This window comes from Anoplopoma fimbria, chromosome 20 (assembly GCF_027596085.1).
Source record: "Anoplopoma fimbria isolate UVic2021 breed Golden Eagle Sablefish chromosome 20, Afim_UVic_2022, whole genome shotgun sequence".
NCBI classification, from domain to species: Eukaryota; Metazoa; Chordata; class Actinopteri; order Perciformes; family Anoplopomatidae; genus Anoplopoma; species Anoplopoma fimbria.
Window position 1 is genome coordinate 8,348,146 of NC_072468.1, and position 22,670 is coordinate 8,370,815.

Sequence of the window (22,670 nt, forward strand, 5' to 3'; positions counted from 1 at the left end):
AACTACGAGGAATGGGCTTAAATTTAGCCAACCTAGTAATTTATTCATGTTTTATTTGAAAGACTTTTCAGTATGATTTTAAAACATGTGTGTTTTTAAGTTGTTTGTGGAATTAAGCATATGTAATCATCCAGGAAGAAAAAAAAACTGTTTTTGGCATACATTTTGTATGGGCCATACATAACTTATTTATAAATCCATTGATAAAAAGACAATTTCTTGGCCTCTTTTTCCCTCATAAAGAAATATGATACTTATATTTTCTTTTCTCTTTTCTGCTTTTTGGGGAAGTCAGACTCTCTTAAAAACACTTGTTGAATGAAATGAAAAGGAGTTGCATGAATCATCAGAAGTACCAGGCTGGTAGACTTTGTTTTGAATTTTATTTGTACAGTAATGGTGTGGAATATTATCCAGTAATATATGTATATAAATGATCTTATATATCATTGTAAAAGCTCTTTACACTCTAACTGAATGCACCTCAAAACTCAGATCCTATATGCAATTATGAGGTAGACATTAATAATGGTATTTTCCACCCTCTGCAAAAGAAAAGACAATATCGATTACACCTTAAATTACTCTTAACAATGTAAGAAATATATGATTATCATGGAACTCTGTACATCACAAATAATAAAATAATTATAGAATAGAAATTATACCGATTTGAGTGCATTTTGTATATTTACAAAGAAATGCCCTTTTTTCTCATTTCTTCATTCGTTGCACTTTGTAAAGTTTTCGACTGTACAAATATTTACAGCTCAAACAAAAAAAAGGTAATGAACAGCAGTGCATTCAAAGCTAATGTGCATTTAAATATCGTCTCGTTTGCGAGTCTCTTTTTTTCTTCTTCTTCTTCTTCTTCTTCTTCTTCTTCTTCTTATATGTTCGTCATCAGAGAAGACAAACTCTCGCTGACCGACCGCGTGTCCTTGGCGCAGTCAGTTGCGGAAGTGCATTTCGTAAAGATGCAGACTTTTGAGCAAAAAGTTCGCCTCAGTAATGTGTGCTTTTTTTTTTTTTTTTTTTTTTTTTTTTTTTTTTTTAACAAGAGGGCCCCAGTCAGGCACAAGTCTGGTTTTGTGTCCATTCTGTCCACAAAGGCGCATGACACCTTTCAACTGGTCTCCAGTAAGGCAAAAAAAAAAAAAAAAAAAAAAAATCTCTTGAAGGCATTACCACCACCATCTTATCTCCTCTCCTCAGACCAGTCTGTGTTTGTGCGTGTGTGTGTGTGTTTGGTAGATTAGACATTCTGCCCCCCCCCACCCCTCTTAATTTGGAAAACAAGCACTAGCTCTGGCCTGTAATGACTCCAGCTGGACGGTGGCAATTGCGGCCTGGATGCACATACCCAAAAGAGTCCGGCCTGGCTGGCAGGATCACACGGCCGAGCGGCAACAAAGCGCTGACGGGCAAAAAAAAAAAAAAAAAAAGCCCCACTGTCCTCTGGCCTCGGCACGAACAGGTGCACTGTGGGACTCAATGGGGCTCCCATGTCGCCTCGCAGCCATCCCATCGCTCTCTGGGGGGAACAGAAGCCTGTTTGATGGGCGATGACTTGTTGCGTGGATGGGAATGAAGGCGTAACACGTTAAGGCAGAGAGCGTGGATTGTTGTGACTGTATAGTCTGAATAAATAGCAGGTATCGCCTTTTGTGTGTGCATCCCTTTTTGAATAAAGACGAGGCGCGTCACGGGTCAAAAGAATGTCAGACCTTGCGAGGGTCTTTCTATCTTCAACCTGAACCCATCGAGACTTATCTTTGATTTTTCCTGTCTTTTAAAGTTTGTGTTGTTGTTGTTTTTTTTCTTCTTCTCCCCGTTAATGCATACGGACCGCTACCTGCACCCACACTGCTCCACCACCATGTCCTCGTACTGTTTGTACACCACGTTATTGCCCGAGTCTATGTACAGGATGCTGATGGGGCTGAGCTTGGTGGGGACGCAGCAGCTGGGCGGGGTGCTGTTGGGGTCCATGGAGTTCATGAGCGTCTGTATGATGGCGTGGTTGGTCGGCTCCAGGTGCGACCTCAGGGGGAAGTCGCACACCCCCTCGCAGTGGTACGCCTCGTAATCCAGAGGCGCGATGATCCAGTCGTCCCAGCCCAGCTCCTTGAAGTTCACGTGCAGCGCCTTTTTGCTGCACCTGGATTTGGACTTCTTCCCGTGCCTCTTGCCGTGCCGGTTGCTCAGCGCGGTCCTCCGCCGCCGCCGGGGCCCCTCCCCTTTGACCCCCTCAGCGACACCCCCTCCTCCTCCTCCTCCGCCGCCGCCGCCGCCTCCTCCTTCTCCCCGACCGACCTCCGCGACTTGATCTTCTCCTTCATCTCGTTGAACAGGTTCTCCCTCTTCTTGGAGCGCGTGTAGGCCACCAGGATGGCCTTCTCCTGCTGGGACCGGCCGCTCCTGTCCAGCCCCAGCTGCCTCAGGTCCACCTCGGTGTCTGACTTGCGGAGGGTGACGCGGAGCTGGAAGCAGAGCTGGTTCCCCTGCTGGAAGTGATGCTGATGCTGGTGCTGATGATGGTGGGGGTGGGGGTGGGGGTGGTGGTAATGATGCTGGTTCGCTTTGAACATGTCCCACGCGTCCAAAACTTCCCAGCCGGCCTTGGTGGAGTCCAGCGGGTCCAGAGACCTGGAGTCCAGCAGTCTGTCCGAGCTGCACGGGTAGAGCTGGATGTCGTAGAGGCCCGTCGTCTGCAGGGAAGTCTGCAGGTTCCCGGGCGCTCTCCGAAATATCCTTAATTCCGCCCCGACCAGCTCCTCTTTGTCTGAAAGGGTTGAGACATCAAACAGATACTTTTGTCTTCGCAGAGGAGAGTGCAAAAGATCGTCTGCAAGGATAAAAGAAGAAAATAATTGCAGTCAGATTCACTTAGGGTGTACAGTGTTCAGAGGGAGGAGGGGGGGATGGGGGGCGCATTCTCCCACAGAGGCATCTCTCTCTCTCTCTCTCTCTCTCTCTCTCTCTCTCTCTCTCTCTCTCTCTCTCTCTCTTGTTTTCCAAATGTTCACCCTGAACCTGCCTGAAACAAACTACAGCTGACAAGTCCTCAGTTTGGATAAGAATGAACAAAAACACGTGTAGTATTGGTAGAAACCCTCCTAAATCCATGACTATATTATATTTATAAATCCATTATTTCCCTCTAATTATCTTTGATTTGACTCAATTCTAACATACTTTATCTATATAATAAAACATTTTGTAGTTCTAAAGGATACATGAGGGTTACGTTTAACCTGCTTTACGGCTTCTTCCTGTTGTAGTTCCTCAAGTTTCTTAATTTCATCCCATGCACATTTGTTGCAATAACTTGTGCGATTGTACTGTGGTGCAAGTATGAGGAACCTCGCTTGTTAAAAAAAACCATTTTTTTTTTAATCCACCTGTTATTCCAGGGCTGAAATTCCTTGTTGATATTGCAATGACAATAATCCAATAAAATCTGGGTAAAAATGTAATGCCACGTCACTTTAAATCAAGGCCAGGATGTTTTAATGAAAACGGCTCTGCTTTCATTTCACTCGATGACAGATTGATTATTAATTTCCAGCTCTTTGACAGAGTGGAAGTAAACTTTTCCTTCTTTACGGTCTCAAACGGTCTAAGGCAGCAGTCAGAATATCACTAATGTGATAAGTATTCTTTTCTTGCAGAGTTGTAAGGCAAAGAAAGAAAGAACAAAACAAGGGGCCTAGTGATTTGAAGGCCCCTGGGTGCTGCCAGACACAACGGACCAAAGGCGACATACTGTACACTCAACTGAACAATACACAATTAATGCATTATTCTCTGCTGGAGACCCAGGAGGCCTGCAAATATTCCATCAATGGGACTGGAATATAACACTGTGGGACAATGCATGAAAAGGCGTTAGCGTTTACAGAATGTAGTGTTTTTTTTAGGTTTCTCTACAAAATAAATGTTTGATCAGAATGATTTATGCTTAACATGTGTTATCTTGCATGTTAAGCTGTGTCTTATTAAAGTAAAGACACAATTAAAATGTTCTTGGTTTTGCTATAAAAATCCACAATAACAAGTGAATTTTTGTAGCATTTTCTGTTTATATCCTTTTTTTTCTCACGTTAAACGGAAAGAATTTGCAAATTAGAATGAAACCGTTTTTTTTTTAATGTCCTGCAGGTTTTCCTTTTTTTCGAGACTTTGATTGAGTAAATGTAGAAGCCGTGGCAGAAAATATCTAAAATATTAATTAACGCATATAAAAGATACACAAAAATGTTTTATTTAGTTATTAGTTGGGATACGGGAATTCCGCTCTTTTAAATGCCACATTTACCACTTATTAAAAACACAAGTTTTTGAACCTAAAAGCGGAATTAAGTTTATTGTTGAGATGAATGATGTGTGGTCATTTCTTTCTTGTAAAAAATAAAAGCATGTTATCTCGATTGATTGTCTCCATTTCTTACCTGACATTTGAACAAATAAAAGTGACATGCCTACGTCTAAGAACCCCTGTGATATCATTTGTAAAACTTGCTCTTAAGAGATATTTGAATCTAGTTGTCAGTTTCCCTCCGTGAACCCTGCCGAGTCAAACAGTAAAAGCAGATTGAAACCTTGTGCTCGTTTCAGTGACTTTGCGCGTATGGTCTGCATTAGGACTCTTTTTTTTTTTTTTTTTTTTTTTTTTTTATAAGACCTCAAACAAATCGAATGCAAGTTCACCAAATAATTAACAGTTCTGAATTCCCAACTTCCTCATTAAAGCACTTCCCCTCTTATATTTCATCTCCTCCTGCCAATGACAACATTCCCCTTAAAACGCGCCTGCACGGCCTGACTGACTGACTGACTGACTGACTGCACACACTGTTGGAATTATTGAGAGATATTCGTGTTGACAGTTAAAAAAATGTAGAGAGTTTTCTTAATTTCATTATTATGTAAAAAAAAAAACCAATTTTTTCCATTACGCATAAGATTCTTGACGGTGGATAATTGGGGGAGAGAGTGCGGTTGGACTTTATTGCTTGGTTAGAACGGCATCCTGTGCACTTTGGTTTGACCTTATTGCTTGTATTTGATAAAATGCAAAACATGTTTTTTGTCATCTATGCCTCTGTTTAGAAAGAGAGAGAGAGCAGGAGAGAGAGAGAGAGAGAGAGAGAGAGAGAGAGAGAGAGAGAGAGAGAGAGAGAGAGAGAGAGGCCGGGGTGCACCATCTGCGCTTTAATGAGTTACCCAAAGTGCCAAAACTAATTTTCAGATTCGAGTTATTCTTTTCTGATCTTGCCTTTTCTGACCTCCAGGAAACACCCCGCCTGGTTTTTATAAGCAAATTTCATTTACCTACAAAAGTGCGAGAGCCAAAGAAGCCGTAGATCATAGGTGCACTCAGTAAAAACCTGTCTCTACGTGGATGAATAATGCGTAAAAGACGTAAAACCTGTTACTTTACGCGTCAAAAAAGCCTGGCCCCGTGTGTGTTTCTTCCCTGATGGAGGTGATTGGAATAACGAGAACTCCCAGTTGAGGCCCATTCTGCAGGTTAATGCAATGCAACACTTAGGGGATGCTGGGGAGGAATCCCACAAGAAACCCAAAAGCGCTTTAGCTGAAAGAACGGGAAAGAAATAATAATTTTCCGTAATTAAAGTGGCGGTCGCAAAGGGAGGTTCCGCAGTAAAAAAAAAAAAAAAAAAAAAGAACACTTCACAGCGGAGGAAGTGCTCTTTCATTTTTTCCCCCTCGTCGTTTTTTTGGTGATGTGCCCATCGCGGCCGAGCTGGGTCATTATGGAAGAACAGACAGTGTTTGATATGTTATGACATGGACACTCAATTAGATCACCGAGTTCAAATACTCCAATAGGCCGTTCGATGCCAAGCAGCTCTCAGAGGGTCCAGCTCGGGGTCAGAGCCAGTGACACATCACATCAAAATCACAGGAGAAAGTGAGGCGTCTTTCCTATCAGATCAGTTCACACTGCAAGAAATGAGCACACGGACGAGCCTTTTGGCTTTACATTCATTCTTTAGACTGAAAACGAGCAAGTGTGTGAGAGAAAACCACATATAGTAAATGCCAAATTGGTTGTTTTTTTTAGCTAAATGTAACAAATATTGTAATCAACTGTTAGAATTTACATTTGACTGTCTTGAAAAAATAAGTTGATTTGCAATTCAAACGGCCACGGTTGCACCTCATCATCTAGGCAGATAACAAAGTGGTTTTAAGAGCCGACTCTGGACTAAATAAGTCGTAATGATGGATATTTTTTGGAGTGTTCCTGACCGGAGGGAACGCAAACAAAGATAGCTTTTATTTCTCCTGCAAAGATTAACTCGGCTTATGTCCCTTTGTGTGTGCTGGATGTGTTTGTGTTTATCAGATTGTGTTTGTCCTCGTCAGGCCAGTCAAATCACCTGGTTACAACATGTTAACTGACCCAAACACCTGCTTCTCACACCGAGCCGCTCTGCCTTGGCCCCCAGCTCCCTTTGTCAGCACAAGTTGGCCAAACTGGGCACCATAATGGCAACAGATTGAACTTTTTTTTAATACGAGACGGGTTTTGGGAGGTTAACCTCTTTTAGTATTCTAAATGTTCGGGTTTATTATTCCACTGTTCGCATTTAAAGATTAATAATAAAAAAAAAAATGAAACAACCACTGAATTGAAAAGAAAATGTTCCTCTGTATTCACGTGGAGGGGTTTTTGCCACAGTCTGCACTGACAGTGATTTACAGCCTGCATTTAGAGGACGCCTTAATTAGTGTTTTACTGTCGTGTTACCCGGAGGTTAATTTAAGTGTGATATAAGTTAATACTTGGAAAACGTTACGTGTTTCGGTGGCTGTGCGGTAAATAGACCCCAATATAATCACATGTACAACATATTATCCTGCAGCCCCTCTAACTTTTCTTTTAATTACTCTTATTCGTATGTTTTATTCATGTTTTTGTGCGCGTAAAAGTGCACTTTCACATGATATTACCCTGATCTAAAAAAGGTGCGTAAAAGTTGCCGCAGCGAGCTTGTTTTTCTGTACTTTTATGCATGACTGTAGTTTTTAGAAACATTTTTTTAAAAAAGATCTATACAAGAGAATATTATACGAGTCATTTGACGAAAAGCTGTGTCACAGAATGATGCAAGAATGAGCTGATGGGAGCTTGCAACGGACTGAAAACCAACCTGTTCCTCTGTCCACAAAACTTGTTATTGTGTTGGCAGATTTAGAGGAGCGGAAGAAGCTTGCGTTTAGTCCGAGCTTCTCTGCAGCCGAGTATGTCCTGTATATGGAGAGCATGTATTCATGCGGCACAATAGCGTCCTTTGGGTCTTCTTTGGGATGGCCCACGACAGGGTGCGTGGACGCGAGGATGTCTTTTAGGATCTTGGATGACCTGTGTCCGTCCCGATGAGAGATCCGGGCTCCCCGGTTCCTCCGCGGCGCAGAGGGAGAGATGATAGCAGCAGACTGGAAACACGGTATATTCCCAAGGAAAGTAAGGAGCAGGCCCAGATATAGCGTAACGAGTCGAGATGCGTCCATGGCTGGAAGAGTCACCGGGAGATGATAAGAAACTCTTTATTTCCCGCTCAGTGAAGCTGGTTTCGGGGTGCCGCCGGTGTCGGGGATGGATGTGCGCTTCAGGGTCGGAGAACTGCTACTTTTGCGCCCTCCGGTCGCACCAGAAGAAGTTGCGTTTTGCGCTCTGGACTCCACACAAGTGCGGAGACTGTTGGGCCGAGGGAAACACGCCCACATGGTCGCTCAGTGCAGGGCTTCTCCACGGTTTCATGTCACAGACCTCCAAAACACACACAGACACGAGAGTCCATGTGGGAACTCATCTGCATCTGTCTAGATAATTATGGTTCCCTTTATTTTTGCATGACAATCATTTAGATTGTGATATCTATTAGTAAATACAACAATCAAATCAAACTGTTCTGCTCCTTTCTCAAAAACTTATTTTAGACAAATGGTTAAGACTAAAAGCTCATACTTCTGAGCAGTATACAGATACTTCCATTACTACCAGTTGTATACAGTTTAGCTGTAGTAGATGCAGGTCCTAACAATTTCCAGAAACACTCAGACAAACAGAGTTAAAGAGGTCCTTATCACAAAGTCTGAAAGCTTCCAAGGACACCTCTAATCGGATTAGATTAGATTTTACGCACAGATGTGACTGAAAACACACAATGTGAACCAGGTGATCATAAAGCAGAGGCGTTTTTCAATTGGATTCAGCACATGTATTAGAATAATATTGAACAATATGATTAATATAACAAGGCAGGTACAATTTCAGTGTCGATTTAGTGTTGAGCGGATTGCATTTTAAAAAGAGAGAATTAACTGAAGGGCATTTTAATTGTAACTCAGAGGTGAACACATTAAACCCTTAACATGTAGCTTAAATGTTGAGTCACTCATATGCACCAAACGTGTTTTAAATAACACTAGTGACATCTAGTGGACATTGTTGTTTATTACAACCCGATGTCTACCAGAAAGAAACCAGGACAAATGCTGCATTCGCGTCCGCCGGGAAAATCTGCCCGTGTGACTCTATGTTTAAACTGTTTCAATTGAACAGCAAAGGTCCGTTCTCCCCCCCCTTCAAATGGTTCATAAGTCCCGATCAGCTTCCTCGTTGTTGTTTCACAGCAATGGAAACATGTCAATTAAATATACAAATAGAAAATCTAACAGCGAGTTACACGTTTGTCATCTCAAATGTTGAAAAGAAGTCATTTATTCCACTCAATTCAAAGTGAAAATATAATTCCTAAAACGTCTGTTCAATGACGAGTTTTGACAATGACAGAAAAAATCAAGTAGGAAATTGTTATATCCATGTTACCTGAATGCATCATCAAGGCAAGTTGCACGTGCCACAAACCAACAGATTTGTCATAGCGTTTAGTTAAATACTTTTGTTTTTCTGACTCTTTAAAGTAGCTGGCCTCGCAATATGAAACAGCTTAGTATTGTACCACATAATGGCAGTAATTTGCCATATTACAATGCCACGTGTTCACATTATTTTGTCTTCTCCAGAACAATTGGAAGAAGGTTAGAAGAGATCAACAAAGAAAGGTTCATCATAAAAAAAGCATTTTAAATTAAATTTCCATCAAGAACAAATAATATGGCCATGAATTCAGATGGGGGTCTGTGTCACTTCCTTTAGTCCTAGACAAAAAGATAAATAAAAATCCATTCAGTTGTGTTGCAGCCCACTGTGTGACATATCCTGTTCCAGCAGAGGGCCTCAGTGATGATAAAACAAACTGCAGCTCATAAATCACATGCTAACATTTGATTCAGTACCCCCCTGTGCCCAGTGCTTCTTCAGAGCCTAATCTGACGCACTTGTAATGGTGAACGCCTCTGCCAACACAACATTAACGTATGACATTAACGCTACAGAGGGATACATGGCACCGTTTGGTTCCTACTATGGACTACAGTGACTATCAATCTGCCACTTATTTCCCAACCTTATTCAATTGTGCAGTTGTTAAGGAAAACATTATGGGTTTTTTTTACATTACAGGATATATAACTGTCACCGCAATAAATTGTCATTTAAAGCGCAGGCGATCAATATAAACGGTTAAACATTTGGACAGGAGCAGCGAGCACCTCCCTGGTTTCAGCACCACGGAGAGCAAACTCGCTGAGAGGAAGTCAACACACATGCACATCTCTGTACACATAGACCTCATGCGTGTGTTCATACATATTTCATCGCCCTATATGTCACGTTTTTATAGCATGCATCCAATCATATGACTCAGTTAGAAACATATATATATATATATATAACTGTTAGGATAAATATTCTGAATATGTTTAATGAGGACATGTTCATATCATAGTAGAACATGTATTTATGAGTAATGTTTCGAGGTGTGTGTCATGTGGTAAAATTGACATTTTGATTCAATCATGTATGTCATTTACATGTTGATCATATGCCAGATTACCATACAAACATGTCACTGCAAATAGCCTACATAGTATACGTCAGCCCGTCTGCAGACGGCTCTGTATGATGGAGGGGAGTGAGTGGTTAAGTAATGCCTCTTATGTAACACACACAGGATGGTATAGTCATTTCGCGTGTGCACTGTCAGTGTTCTCGCTTCTCGTCCAATCGTGTGTGTCCTCCTCCTCTGTCTGCACTCAGCTCTCTCCTCCACCCTATACCCAAACAGAAGATCGGAGGCTGCCACCGCCAGAGCACCAGCAGCAGCAGCAGCGGAACGACCCTTTGTGCTTCACCGACTGACGGGCATCCTTCTGCGAGGAAACCACCGCCACACATCCAGGCAAGCATGTCATTTATTTTTCCTTTCCAGAAAAGATCATTTCAAACCAATCCATCATTAACAATGCGTTAAAAAAAAAAAAAATAAAACGAAATTAAAACTATTAACATGATGGGAGTGGGTGGGTTGGGGAGAGGAGGGGCTGTTTACAAGTTCAGGAACGAGTCTTTTGTTGAATCACCCAAACATTCGCCGCTCAAATCATCATCCATGTTTTGGGGTGGTTCTGGGTGAAATGAGGACACATGAGGTCTGAAGTTGGATGTTTACATCCCCTTCATTGGTTACATCATATGTATTATTCGCGTGCCTTTAAATCTAGAGGCATGTCCCGGAGGAAAAAACAACAACATTCCCAACATTTGTGGGTGCGCCAGATGAAACAAAACAAAATCCCCATCGCTGCATACATCATGATAACACAAGCTTTTTGAGGGCAGTCTGGATGAAGATGCTGTTATTGTCATCGGATATCATGACAGGGAAATCTCATACGCCTTTATAATGAAAATGGCTTTGAAGTGAGATAGGGAAAATCAAATGTTAGGGTCTTTTCAATGGTTAGAGCAGTGGTTCTATTTTGGTGGCTGATATTATTTTATAAATGTTAAATATAGTTTATTATGAGAATTGTAAGTATTTCAAAAATGTTTTAGCACAATAAAGGTCCTGTGTGGATCAATGTTGTGCCAAAACACAGATAATGATGTCAACAGTCAGCTGTTTATGTATGGTACAAACCTAATAAACATCTTCTTGACTATCAGGAATCCCATTTATCAGTGTTGGCATTTGCTTCATTGTGCTTTACGCTCTGTGGAATGATAACTGAAAGTCAGAGTGATTACTCAGTCTTGATGTCATGCAATCATGACGCAGTCTGTTAAAGGGCTTCATAAGCTCAGAGCGAGAGTTACAAATGATGTGCTGCACTAAAAATAATTAAATCTTTCCATTTTCATAGAACAGGTTTCCTACATTTAGACATAAAGGCTCAGTTAAGATCACACAGTGTGCATCAAAAGTCGTCTTAGCTGAAATTACACAACTTAACAGATGGAGCGATGGGGTTATAATATAAAATTGGAATAAACAGCTTCACATAAGTCTGTGAGAATTATCAACATTAAAAAGCACATAGACTGGGATGGATTAAAGGAATTCATCATTCACGCCCACGCCATGCTGTTTTAGAAACGGACCATCTGGATCTGGGGAAATAGCTCCAGTGGAGGCTTAAAGACTTGTTTACCAGTCATGTACACATGATCTCAGCATCCCACTGACATGCATTTATCCAAGTCCACCTTTACCAGTTCATCTTCTTTCCTAATCAGGCCACTCTTATGTACGGTTGAGTTGTTGGAGTGTATGTGTATCGTTAACGCAGGTAGATTGGAGCCGTTCGTCATGCTTGAGAGAGCTGAAAATCCTGTGTTTGCAACTTAGATAATGCTACGCCCAGTGGGTAGCCAATCAACATTGTCTGGAGTCAAGCTGAGGACCTTGGTGCATTATCCTACTTTACATGGGTTTGTTCAGGACAAGTGCAAACACAATGGAAACAGGCAAAACTGTCACCAAAGCTCAGAAGAAATAAATCTAATTACAGTGCATGGGCAGGCATTTGTATCTCACAAGGTTATTATAAAAAATAACATTATGCGATCCCTTTATGAATGATTTGACTCGTGGATGCTACAGGCTGATCTCTTGCATGAATTAAAAAAAAAAACTCCTAAAATAGAAAAACACCACTCTCTCCTTTCAACCACACCCTGTTTATTGAATTATTTCTGCTGCTATTCATTCTTTTTTTTTATAGATCTAATTTCTTGTTCTAGCACTTTAGTAGTGTTCATAATCATACCAGGCTCTTTGGAAATATTATTTTAACACCCATCATCATGGCTTTATAAACCCGTTGTCTTCAATGTTAGTTTCTTTCCTTTCCTGAGCTCACAAACGCTGGCTCAAGGACACAATGTTCATTCAGTCTGAGAAAAACAGTGTACAGCTGAATGGTGAACACCCCCTCACCACCTCGGCGCACTCTTGATATTTTCTCAGTGAAGGACTTAGTCTCAGGATGAACAGCAGAAGCCTACACTCTTTGCAGATTTACAATATAATTGGTCCCATCTAGTTGGAGCTGTTTTTGCAGCGCTTTGCCCTCGGTTGCTAAGACTGTTGCTAGGGCACGTCTGTGGTTGCTCTGCCCTGTTTGGTGCCTATAATCTGTCTCTGCTGTGCCAGTGCGTCAGGCAGCTGTGCAATGCTACAGTAGGATGATGCTGTGGAAGCCTGAAAATAAAAGTGAAACTGTAGGCAAGGCAGTGTTAGCCACACAGAAAGAAAATCTATTTTTGGGTCTGATAAAAAGGAGGTTTGAGTTTGATTCCCAAGAGTCTCTGCTCTATTTTTGCAATCGTCTTTGGGCCTCTGAGGTTTAAAGAATGAGGATTTTGCATGATTCTGGCCTGCTCATACGGGGAACGTGGCTTATATTAGGTCAAGTGGTAATATCATTCTATTATTGGTAGGGAATTGTTTGGGGAATCCAGATGATCAAGGAAAAATGTAAGAAAATGTAAACCATCTGGTTGAAGCAAGTGTTCGAGTTCACCGATGCGGCAGCAGCACACAGGCCTTGGGGTCAATTACATCATTCCAATGCAAAAAAAACCAAAACACATGTATACTCTTATGCAACTGACCCCCTAAGGCAACGAAGCACAGAGAAAATCAACAGGCGAGAGGACATGATTGTATAAAGATTATTCAAGCGTGAGATAAATTCTGCATTATTTAGCTTCAAAGCATCAATAAAATATGTTTCTTCCTTGTTTAATGTGCATTTACAGAACGAAAAGTTATGACAAGAGTTCATCACTATTTTTGTCTCTACTTGTGATCTTTCTTTTAAAAGTGAATATCCTGTTATATCGCTCCATCGTCTATTATATTTTAATGATAGAGGCACTTTGTAACATTTGGCCGACAGCCCCACAGTTTTGGCACAGAAGGATGATAAGGAGAGAGTTAGTGCAGCTTTGCGTAGCAAGTGAAAGCCTGAAATTGGACACCATTTATCCATTGTGTTGCATTTGATTATCTGAATCAAAGATGGCTTTGACGAAAAGCAAGAATATGAAAAGAGTAATACCAATCTTTGGTCTTTATAGCTTTATCTGTGTAGACTCTGAAATCTAAATTTGCATTTGTCGCATCTCTTATACTGTTTTTATCCACGCTATCATGGCTCTATGGAAATCTATTGGTTGGCTCACAACTTTATTCCAGACTGAAAATCTCAACAACTGGTTGATGAATTGCAATGCAATTTAGCTCATACATTCATGGTCCCCAGAGGATGGATCCCAAAGGCTTATCCTCGAACCCCACTATGAGGTTGATATTTGTGACTCAGAGTGAAATATCTCGACAACAACCCAAATATGTGCAAAGGTAATGACATTCCTACCAGCCCTTAGTTGTATTGGCTGATTTACAAATGTTAGCATGTTAACAAGCCAAACTAAGATGTTAAACATGTACCTGCTAAATGTCAACATGCTAGCATTATCAATGCTTAAGCCACTAGCATTGCTAACGTGCTCTTAGTCTTGTTATATCATATTTTTACACCTTTATATTTGTTTCTGCTGCTAAATCTATTTGTCTTCGTTTGACTCTAAAAGGACTTCTAAATTCTAAATTAAAGAGGAACTTGGCTGTTTATTTTCAGGGTTGACGTGTAGAATTTGTCACATAAATTCAGTGTGTGTTGGTAATGGCTGGCTCTGGGCTTCTTGTGCCATCTCTACCAGGCGTGTGTGTGTGTGTATGTGGGGGAAAAGTGGTGTAACAGAGTTCAGACAGAGAGCCCTTGTTTGTAAAGGGTTTGAGTGCCACGTCAAAACGCTGCCACGTCAAAACGCTGCCACATACACAGACCACAGAAAAATCACCTCCCTGATATTTCTCCTTGTTTTTCATTTCACAGAGGAAAACGCTTAGTGAAGCACAATGGGACCATTCCAAGAATATGAGGTAAGTCTTATCATTGCTTCTAGTCACTGGTGACAGATTTCTGTATGTTGTATGAGTTTTTTCCAAAGATAAGTGTTTTTCAATGTAAGAAAGAAAAACATGAATGAAATGTGACCTTACAGTTGTCATCGTGAGGCACGCAACCAACAATGTGAACAAAATTCAGTCTTTTATTAATTTGAAAATATACCATCCTGAAAAAGAAGGTCCACTGAGTGAAAGTGGGTGGCTACATCCCTGCCTGCAGCTCTGACAGATGTTGCTTCGAACAGGAAAAGAAGTCACCGGAGAAAGGAAGCCCCCGCAGCCGCATCCCACGTTTGGTTCTCCATCCCTTCCGACCAAAGGACAAAGGTTCGCCTCTGTCTGATTCACCGTTTTCAGAGGAGGAAGGGAAGGAGTGTGACATCAGCTCAGACCACTCCAAAAGGACCATCAGCACCAACAGCTATTGCTCTGGTAAGAAGTTCAGCTCCAGTATGAGGACACCAGATATTTTGAAGGCCTTTTACAGGCTGTCAAGTGCAAGACTGTATTGTTTTGTTGGGAAAAAGTTAAAGCCTTACTGTATGTGTGATGAAAGCAGCGGTGGAATAGTTATTCAGATCCTTTACTTGAGTAAAAGTATGGTGCCTCAGTGTGAAAATACTCCAGTAAAATAGTAAAAGTACAGAAGTGTTATCAGCCAAATGTAATTAAAGTAATAAAGGTAAAAAAACTAATTATGCACAAGGGCAGAGTGTTTTACCTTCCATCATATATGCATAAACATCTGAAAACATGTTAGCTGATGAAGTTAGAGCTGATTTTAACTGTTTTATATGAGGTTATTCCCTAAAATATATTACCTGAGTAAATGTACTTAGTTACTTTCCTGCATGCTGGATTATAAAACCTCAAACAAATAAATAAATTGGCCTCTGAAGAAACTGAAGAAATTAAAGACAAGGACTACACTCCAGAAAATGACTGTGTAAATGTGCATTTGTGTGTGTACACCGTTTAAACCACCACACAAAAAAGCACCTGACAACTTTCTTAAAGTGAGTGGCCATTGTGAAAGTGGTTGTGCTATATGTCAGATAACAACCAGACTTGAACCTTGAGCTCTGACTGACTGCCTGCCTGTGTTTCGCTGCCTGCCCCGCGCTGCCTGTTCTTGGCTATTACTGTCTACAATAGATGACACCGGCTGCCCCACTAGTCAGTCTGTGTCCCCCTCCAAAACCCCGTCAGGCTCAGAGCAGAGTACCCACGGCTCACCGGTCCTCCCAGAGCGCAAGACCAAAGTGAAGAGGGTGAGAGTGATGGCCGAGTGGAGCGGCGAACCACGGAGCGCCCCAAGGCACAAGAGGGAGCTGAGGTCGGCCATGAAAGCCAGAGGTAAGGGAGAATACACAGATAAAGATTAACACATGGAAAAAGTTTAGGTTTTTTAGAAAAAGCAGAATGAGTATCAACAACATTTTTAATCTTAACCTTGGGCCTGCACTATCATGATCTGATCGGATATTATGGAAATATTTAGAACTGTCTGTGTTGAAAGCTTACTTATGCACAGCACATTGCATATATATATATATATATATATATATATATATATATATATATATATATATATATACCTCTGCATGCCAGTAGTTCCCTAAAGACCAAAGTACAATAACTTTGTTTTTATCACATGTCAGCAGCTAGAAGATTTCCCTGCGTGTTGACTTGAATAAACACTCGCTGGGAAGCAGCTGCTTTCCTAAAAGGAGAATAATAACTGGAGTGAATTGTCATCATCGTCTGTGCTCTCTTTACATATATTTTAGAAACAGTGCACTTCAGGCTTTATCCCAAAATCTCCCCACTTTTAATCTGAGGAAGGGGGGAGGGGGAGAACTGCTTGATCATGAGTCGAAATGAGGAAGAAAGCTGATTGGTTGAGGAGAAGGTTTGGGAGCTTAGCCAATTAGGCTGATTAGCAGGATGTTAGGGCACTGGTTGAACGTGCACAGAACAGCAGTTGACTCACAAAGTGGTGGAGGATCACATTCTTTTTTTACAATTTTCTTTGTCACAGTCATCACTGAACACAGTAATATGGTTTTGTTTGATGGAAAAAGATGCTACTCAGGTACGGCTTTGAATTTCTTCTTTAATGTTTTAACAACAATATTTAGTGAGCAGTTTGTTTCCGTTTAAACAATTAAGCTGTTAATGTTCTAGGCTTCAGTATCGTGCTGATACCTTTTACGTACAGCGTCTGTCTTGTTAAACACAGTGACTGGATGTTATGTTTAATGGGGAGTAGGCCATCCAAAAGCTGATATGAGAATATATGTTTCAAGCTGTGCTATCTAGTTGATCCTCCATTAGGAAGACATGATGGAACTCCTGTTTACAGACACTGTAACATGATAGTCTTTCAGGCTTTCTTCTGCACTTGATCCTAACAGGCCGAGATGGTGCTTAGACAGAGACTGAGGAAAAAATTGACCATCAGTGATGGCACAGAAAAAGAGCGTTGGTGTTCATGTTAGGCTGAATGTTGAGGCTTAAAGTAAGACTATAGCTGTTTCTGACCAGCAACCACTGTAGAATAGGACCAGAAGCAGGTACCAACAAACATGTTTCTTTGGTGAGGCAAAACATGTTTACCTTGCTTAATTCATTTTGAAATATGGATGTGTAGAGGGAGAGATTAAGTCAGCAAACTGAATCAATAGCTATCAAGTTTGCTAACATTAGCTAATCTTTGTCACTACCAGACCAAGTTGTGGCTTTAGCAGCCAAAACCCTGTGTGTGTTGACTATAGCAAGGATGGGATTCATTTCCTATGAATTAAACGTTTCATTTAAAGAGGAAGATTGTAGTATATCACCTTTTTCAAAATGATATGGTCTCTCTCTAAGTCTGCTAAAAACACTGATGTGTCTCCCTGCAGGTAGCGAGGCCGACTTCAGCTCCTCTAGCAGTTCTGGCAGCTTAAAGAACAGAGAGAGCCTCGCCTCCATTTCAGCTGGAAAGAGAGCTCCTTCACGCAGGTATGAGCTTCATCAGTATGGTCTGCTAGAAAAAGGCACTTGTAGCTTAACTAAAACATAATTTCTCCCTTTCTTTTTCTTGTAATTAACATGTCTATTCTTTTTTTTCTCTTATGCTTTATTTTATTAAGTCGCGGCAGCCACATCAGACCGCTCCCCCTGTTCAAACCAGCCGGGAGCCCTACAGCCAACCGCGATGCAGAGCTCTACGCTCCCTACAGGACTCCTCCCAGAGCTGGCTCCTCAACCAACAGCAGCAGCTGCAACTCCAGCCCCACCTCCAGGTATACCAAACACGGCTCTCACATTATGCATTATTGATAATAATGTTTTTAGAGTTGAGGGAGAAAAGTTGCGTGGCCTCCTGGTCATGTCTAACCTTTCCACATTTCTCCTACTTGGATTCATTACAAATCCAACCTTCCCTGCTCGAGGGAGAAACAAGTGGATTTTGGAGACTTGAGAGATCTGGACTATGGCTCCGGCTCATGTGCAGCATAACGATGAGTTAATGAATGAGTGGGTGGCTGGATTAAGTTTGGATTTATTTTTATTTTTATTATTTCCTCTCTTACAGCCGTCTGGGATTATATCGGTCATGATTTGTCTCCGGTTGGGATTAATGAGGATTTAATATAGCAAATGTCTGAATATGGTTCCCAGACAGTGACCCTACAGACCACATCCAATTCATAACAGGATTTGAGGGAACTCACCTTGGTTCGGAGGAGAGAACAGGATCATAAATATTTAAAAATATGCGAGTGAACTGAATAGCCTGAAGCTCAAAAGTGCTTGGGACCCACATGGATTACTGACATGGTGCCTCAGGCTCTATATTACTTGGAAGATTTACTTCTAAGGTTTGTTGGCAGCCTCACCCTGCATACGTTTCAACCTAAAAATCCTCTCTCAGCAGTATGAATGTCAAAACATTCAACCCACAGCCTTTTGAGTTTGTATGCAGTAGCAGAATCTTCCCCTTTTTTATCTCATGTTTACAGCTTCCATAAATGCATCATAACCCTCCACTTTTGCCACTTAAGGAAGCCATGCTGTCACCTTTCCTAAGAGTCATGTGACATCTTTCCTCTGGCATAATACCTTCTCCTGGGCTGTTTCTATTTCTGGCAGGGATGCAGAGCTTCGAGTATCCCAGGTTGCTAGGATATTGTGCCAGTGGAAGAGAGGGGCTTACATGCTGCTTTGCATATTGTCCAAATCCACCCACTCATCCTCTACCAGGGGAAAAAAAGAAAACCCGAATCCTTTTATCACTTCCATTTGAGAATGATGAAACACAGATCAGAAAAATGCAAAGAGCATTTGAATGCTATTGCAATTAGCATCTAGATTAAGGTTTTTGTTTTTCTTTCCTTGTCGACTGTGCTTGTATTTAGATAAACCAGAATTTTTGTTGTTCCCCCTCTAGTCTACATGCCAGTAATCCTGTGTCAGACAGTAATTCCAAGCTTCAGAGAGCATCTGCCCTGACAGCACTCTCTCAGCCAGACAAATTACCGTCTACAGGGAGCGAATTTACTTTTAAGCGTCAAATTGATTTTTCTGCTGTTCAAAATGTCCGGTTGGGGACTGATTGGAAAACGCTGGTTCTAAAGCGGTAAACTTTGCGTTTTAATCAACCTAATGGTCCCTTTCACCAACAGAAGAGCCAACCTGGGCCGCTACCACTCGTGCGGGGACAACCATGGCATCAGACCCCCGAACCCTGAGCAGTATCTCACCCCTCTACAGCAGAAGGAAGTGGCCATCAGACACCTGAAGACCAAACTGATGGAGTCTGAGAACACAGTCCGTGACAGGTTAGTTGAAATTTAGCAGCCCTGATCCGACATTCAAACCTCTGAGGTGTGAACCCCCTGGGAAATTACTATCTGCTTTGATGCTACTTCCTGAATTACATCTTGCAGGAAATATGCACTGAACATGAGACAAATAAGGCAACTTATTTAAACCGTATGATCTGCTCTACTTTGTATCTCTTTAAAGAGTTATACAAGTAGTTCGCCATCATATTAGAAAATGAATTGATTTCCCAAAATGTCAAACTATTCCTTAAGTCCCTGTGGACATTTTCTTCCCTCTTCATTAGAGAGACAGAGGTTGAGGAGCTTAAGTCCCAGCTTGGCAGAATGAGGGAGGACTGGATTGAAGAAGAGTGTCACCGAGTGGAGGCTCAGCTGTCCCTCAAAGAGGCTCGCAAAGAGATCAAGCAGCTGCGCCAGGTGGTGGAAACGATGAAGAGCAGCCTGATGGAGAAGGATAAGGGAATACAGAAGTACTTCATCGACATCAACATCCAAAACAGGAAGTTGGAGTCCCTGCTTCAAAGCATGGAGCTTTCCCAGAGCGGCGCCAACCTCCAAGACGAAAACACCTTGGACTTCATCTGCGACAGCCCCATTGACGATGGGAAGAAAATGGTGGAGGAGGAAGAGGGTGGGATGGAGCTGGGAACCCAGGGGGCGGAGGCCATGGCGGACAGCGGGCTGCTGGTCAACGATGAGATGGCCAACAGAGCAGACATTTTGGAGCAGATCTTCATGTCTACTGCGGTGGATTTTAGTCAGGACTGTAGTGGCAAGCTGAGTGAGGAGATGGAGTTGGGGCCTGGGGTGTCTGCGCTGTCAGAAGAGGGACAGTTGATGGATGACTCTACGGTCCCCCTACTGGCTCTACCAAACACAGTTTCCACCACCATCACCACCCCCCCGAGCACACCCTTCCAGCAGAACACGGAAGATAAAGGAACCCAGACCGAAATAAAGCCCACGTCTCCAGACTTGCAGACTATGCTCCTCCAGCTGCTCAAGTACCATGAGGCAACAGGGGGGACACGGCTCTGTCAGTCTCCAGCAGTCTTCTGGGTCTCCCAAACCTGCCCAACTCCCCATCCACCACTGCCAGTCTCTCTGAATCAACACCTCCCCAACCAGGCATGCTTGGTCCTGCTCCCCCAGAGAGCCCAGACATCTCCGCCGATTCCGGGCTGTGCTGCTCGGAACCTGCGGAAAGCCGAAGGTTCATGGAGGAACTGGACTTCAGTGTCGGCGAGGAGGAACGTTGTCTGTCTCCGGGACTAGATGTGGTCGGCGAGCGTTACTGGAGCAACAGCTTCCTGGTGGATCTGGTCGCGGTGGCAGCCCCTGTGCTCCCCACGGTGGCCTGGCTGTACTCACGGCACGGTGTGGACGGGAGCGCTCCGGTGTACAACATCGCAGCTCTCATCAGGGGCTGTTGCATCATGGGATTGCACTCTCTTCGTCACGTCACTCACAGACCGGATGCGTAAAGGCTTCCTGCCCGCATGCACACGCCTAACCTTGAATTAAAAAGCACTTAAGCATCTTTTCAAGAGTGTTTGTAAGATTTGTTGCATTTCTTTTGAACACTCAATGGTATTAATGCAGTTATTTGGGTTCCAACACTGTTACTTTGCACTGTACAGTTACCATGAGTTGAAGCCAAATGGTCACATGAAAGGGATTATTTATAAAGAGGGTTATTTATGTATTTATTTATCATTGATATGTAAAAACTGATCATCTGGGTAGATGGTTCTGTGTTATCGTTGTGAGATGACCCTTGTCTTTGTGTTTTAAAAAATAAATTAAAAAAAAGTTTGTTTCTTTATGTTAGGATGAGTTTTTTAGGGGGTGAAAGATTGAATGTTAGTTTCTATTTGATGGGTTTGTAAAGTCAACAGTTGAGTTTTTGTTCAAAAAGAAACCTTCAGCCAAAGCTTTAATGTGAGTTCACTGCTATTGTTTTGTGAAGAAATGTGTACATATATATTTTTTTTCCTCCCTGGGAGTAGAGCTTTATTTGGTACAGCCTGTGTATTGTTCATAGAAATAAACTGATGCTTCAAAGCAACTGACACTTGTTATGTGCCTGAGCTATGTGCAATACTGGTGGTTTACATCCAATGTCCTTGTATCTTTATTATTAAAGCATGATCAATTCTGGCCACGCATTCTGACTTTTTATTTTTATGGTGTGTTTATAATTGGTGAGGAAATGACTCAACAGGGCCGATTTTTAAAAGTTAGACTTATGTAAAATTGCTTGCGAAGGCTGGGGGAGCCCAAGTTTCTTCATTTCCACAAGATGTTCACATGAATTAATAAAAAACGAAACTATCAAGAATGAAGCCAAGTGCAACCAAGCGGCGTTCTCATGACAGCTCAGCTTACGTAAAAGCTTTCCTTGCCTGTGTTTGCAGACCTCCCTTGGGTTGTGGAGCTGACAATGTGAAGTGCATTAGATCCACTTAACTGGGATCTCTCAGAAGCTGTAAAATGTAATCTGTGCCTTTTTATACTAGTGAAAACTGGGTCAGTGACAGAGCAAATGTTTGCCTGCAAAAACTGCCAAAGTTTTCTTTAGTTATTAAATAACATCTACCCATTTTCACTGAATACTGAAAGAAAAAGCTGATTAAGTCTCAATGAACTTGGCGTCTTTGCCATGATTACTCCAATTCCACCCTGCCATATGGTGATGTTTCTTAAATTGCATAAGCATGACCTCTCAGTTCATAAAGCATTGGAGTAGTGAGTCATCAGATGCTGTAATCCCCACACTACGTAGTCCGTGGATGTTGGATTAAAATGAGTGGGAAGCAGTGGTTGTAAGTCGAACCAGCTGAGAACACACCAGTCTTGTACAATCAGTATTCTAAAGCCTTCCAGGACAATTATTCACCCATTTAGCTCGTCCCCTTTCTGAAGACTCATGACGTGCATTATCCGTTTTTGAAAGTGGGTCAGTCTCTGAGAGGTTTTGGCAGGCAGGCCGTGTCCCCTGACAGATGGGAATGACATCATTATGATGGGGGTCAGATGAGTGATGACAATGGCCTGTCAATCCAGGTTATATGATGTCTGACACCCTAGTGTCAGACATCATATTATAGTGAATAACAAGACAAGGGTCTATGATTGCAGCTCTGTGAGGCTGTACATGGGTGCTGCAGTGCTCTGAGCTAAATGCTAACAATCAGCATGCTAACAAGCTCATGTTTAGCAGGTATGATGTGTGTGTACCAAATTTCATGGCACACAGTATTTCAGTCTGGATCAAAGTGGTGGAGTGGCCGACCGACATCCCTGGAGCCAGATAACTAGGATGGCTAATAAAAATCCCAAACCCTTATATTGTACCCAAAGGAAAGCTCAATAATCATTTAATATGTCACCCTTTTGTAACAATACTTCA

At 42.0% G+C, this 22,670-nt stretch overlaps 2 protein-coding genes across 2 annotated transcripts; one reads left to right on the forward strand and one right to left on the reverse strand.

The window, feature by feature from the left end:
- Window positions 1-1,165: 1,165 nt before the first annotated feature.
- On the reverse strand, window positions 1,166-7,706 carry gdf6a (growth differentiation factor 6a). The gene is given in 3 exon segments (XM_054621977.1): window positions 1,166-2,255; window positions 2,258-2,848; window positions 7,188-7,706. Coding segments are annotated over 3 exon segments (1,356 nt in total). The 5' UTR covers window positions 7,549-7,706; the 3' UTR covers window positions 1,166-1,851.
- Window positions 7,707-16,334: 8,628 nt separating this feature from the next.
- sybu (syntabulin (syntaxin-interacting)) lies at window positions 16,335-21,420 on the forward strand. Its single transcript, XM_054621923.1, is given in 6 exon segments — window positions 16,335-16,518; window positions 17,330-17,429; window positions 17,561-17,713; window positions 19,097-19,252; window positions 19,543-20,276; window positions 20,279-21,420. Coding segments are annotated over 6 exon segments (1,755 nt in total). The 5' UTR covers window positions 16,335-16,370; the 3' UTR covers window positions 20,743-21,420.
- The last annotated feature ends 1,250 nt before the right edge of the window (window positions 21,421-22,670 follow it).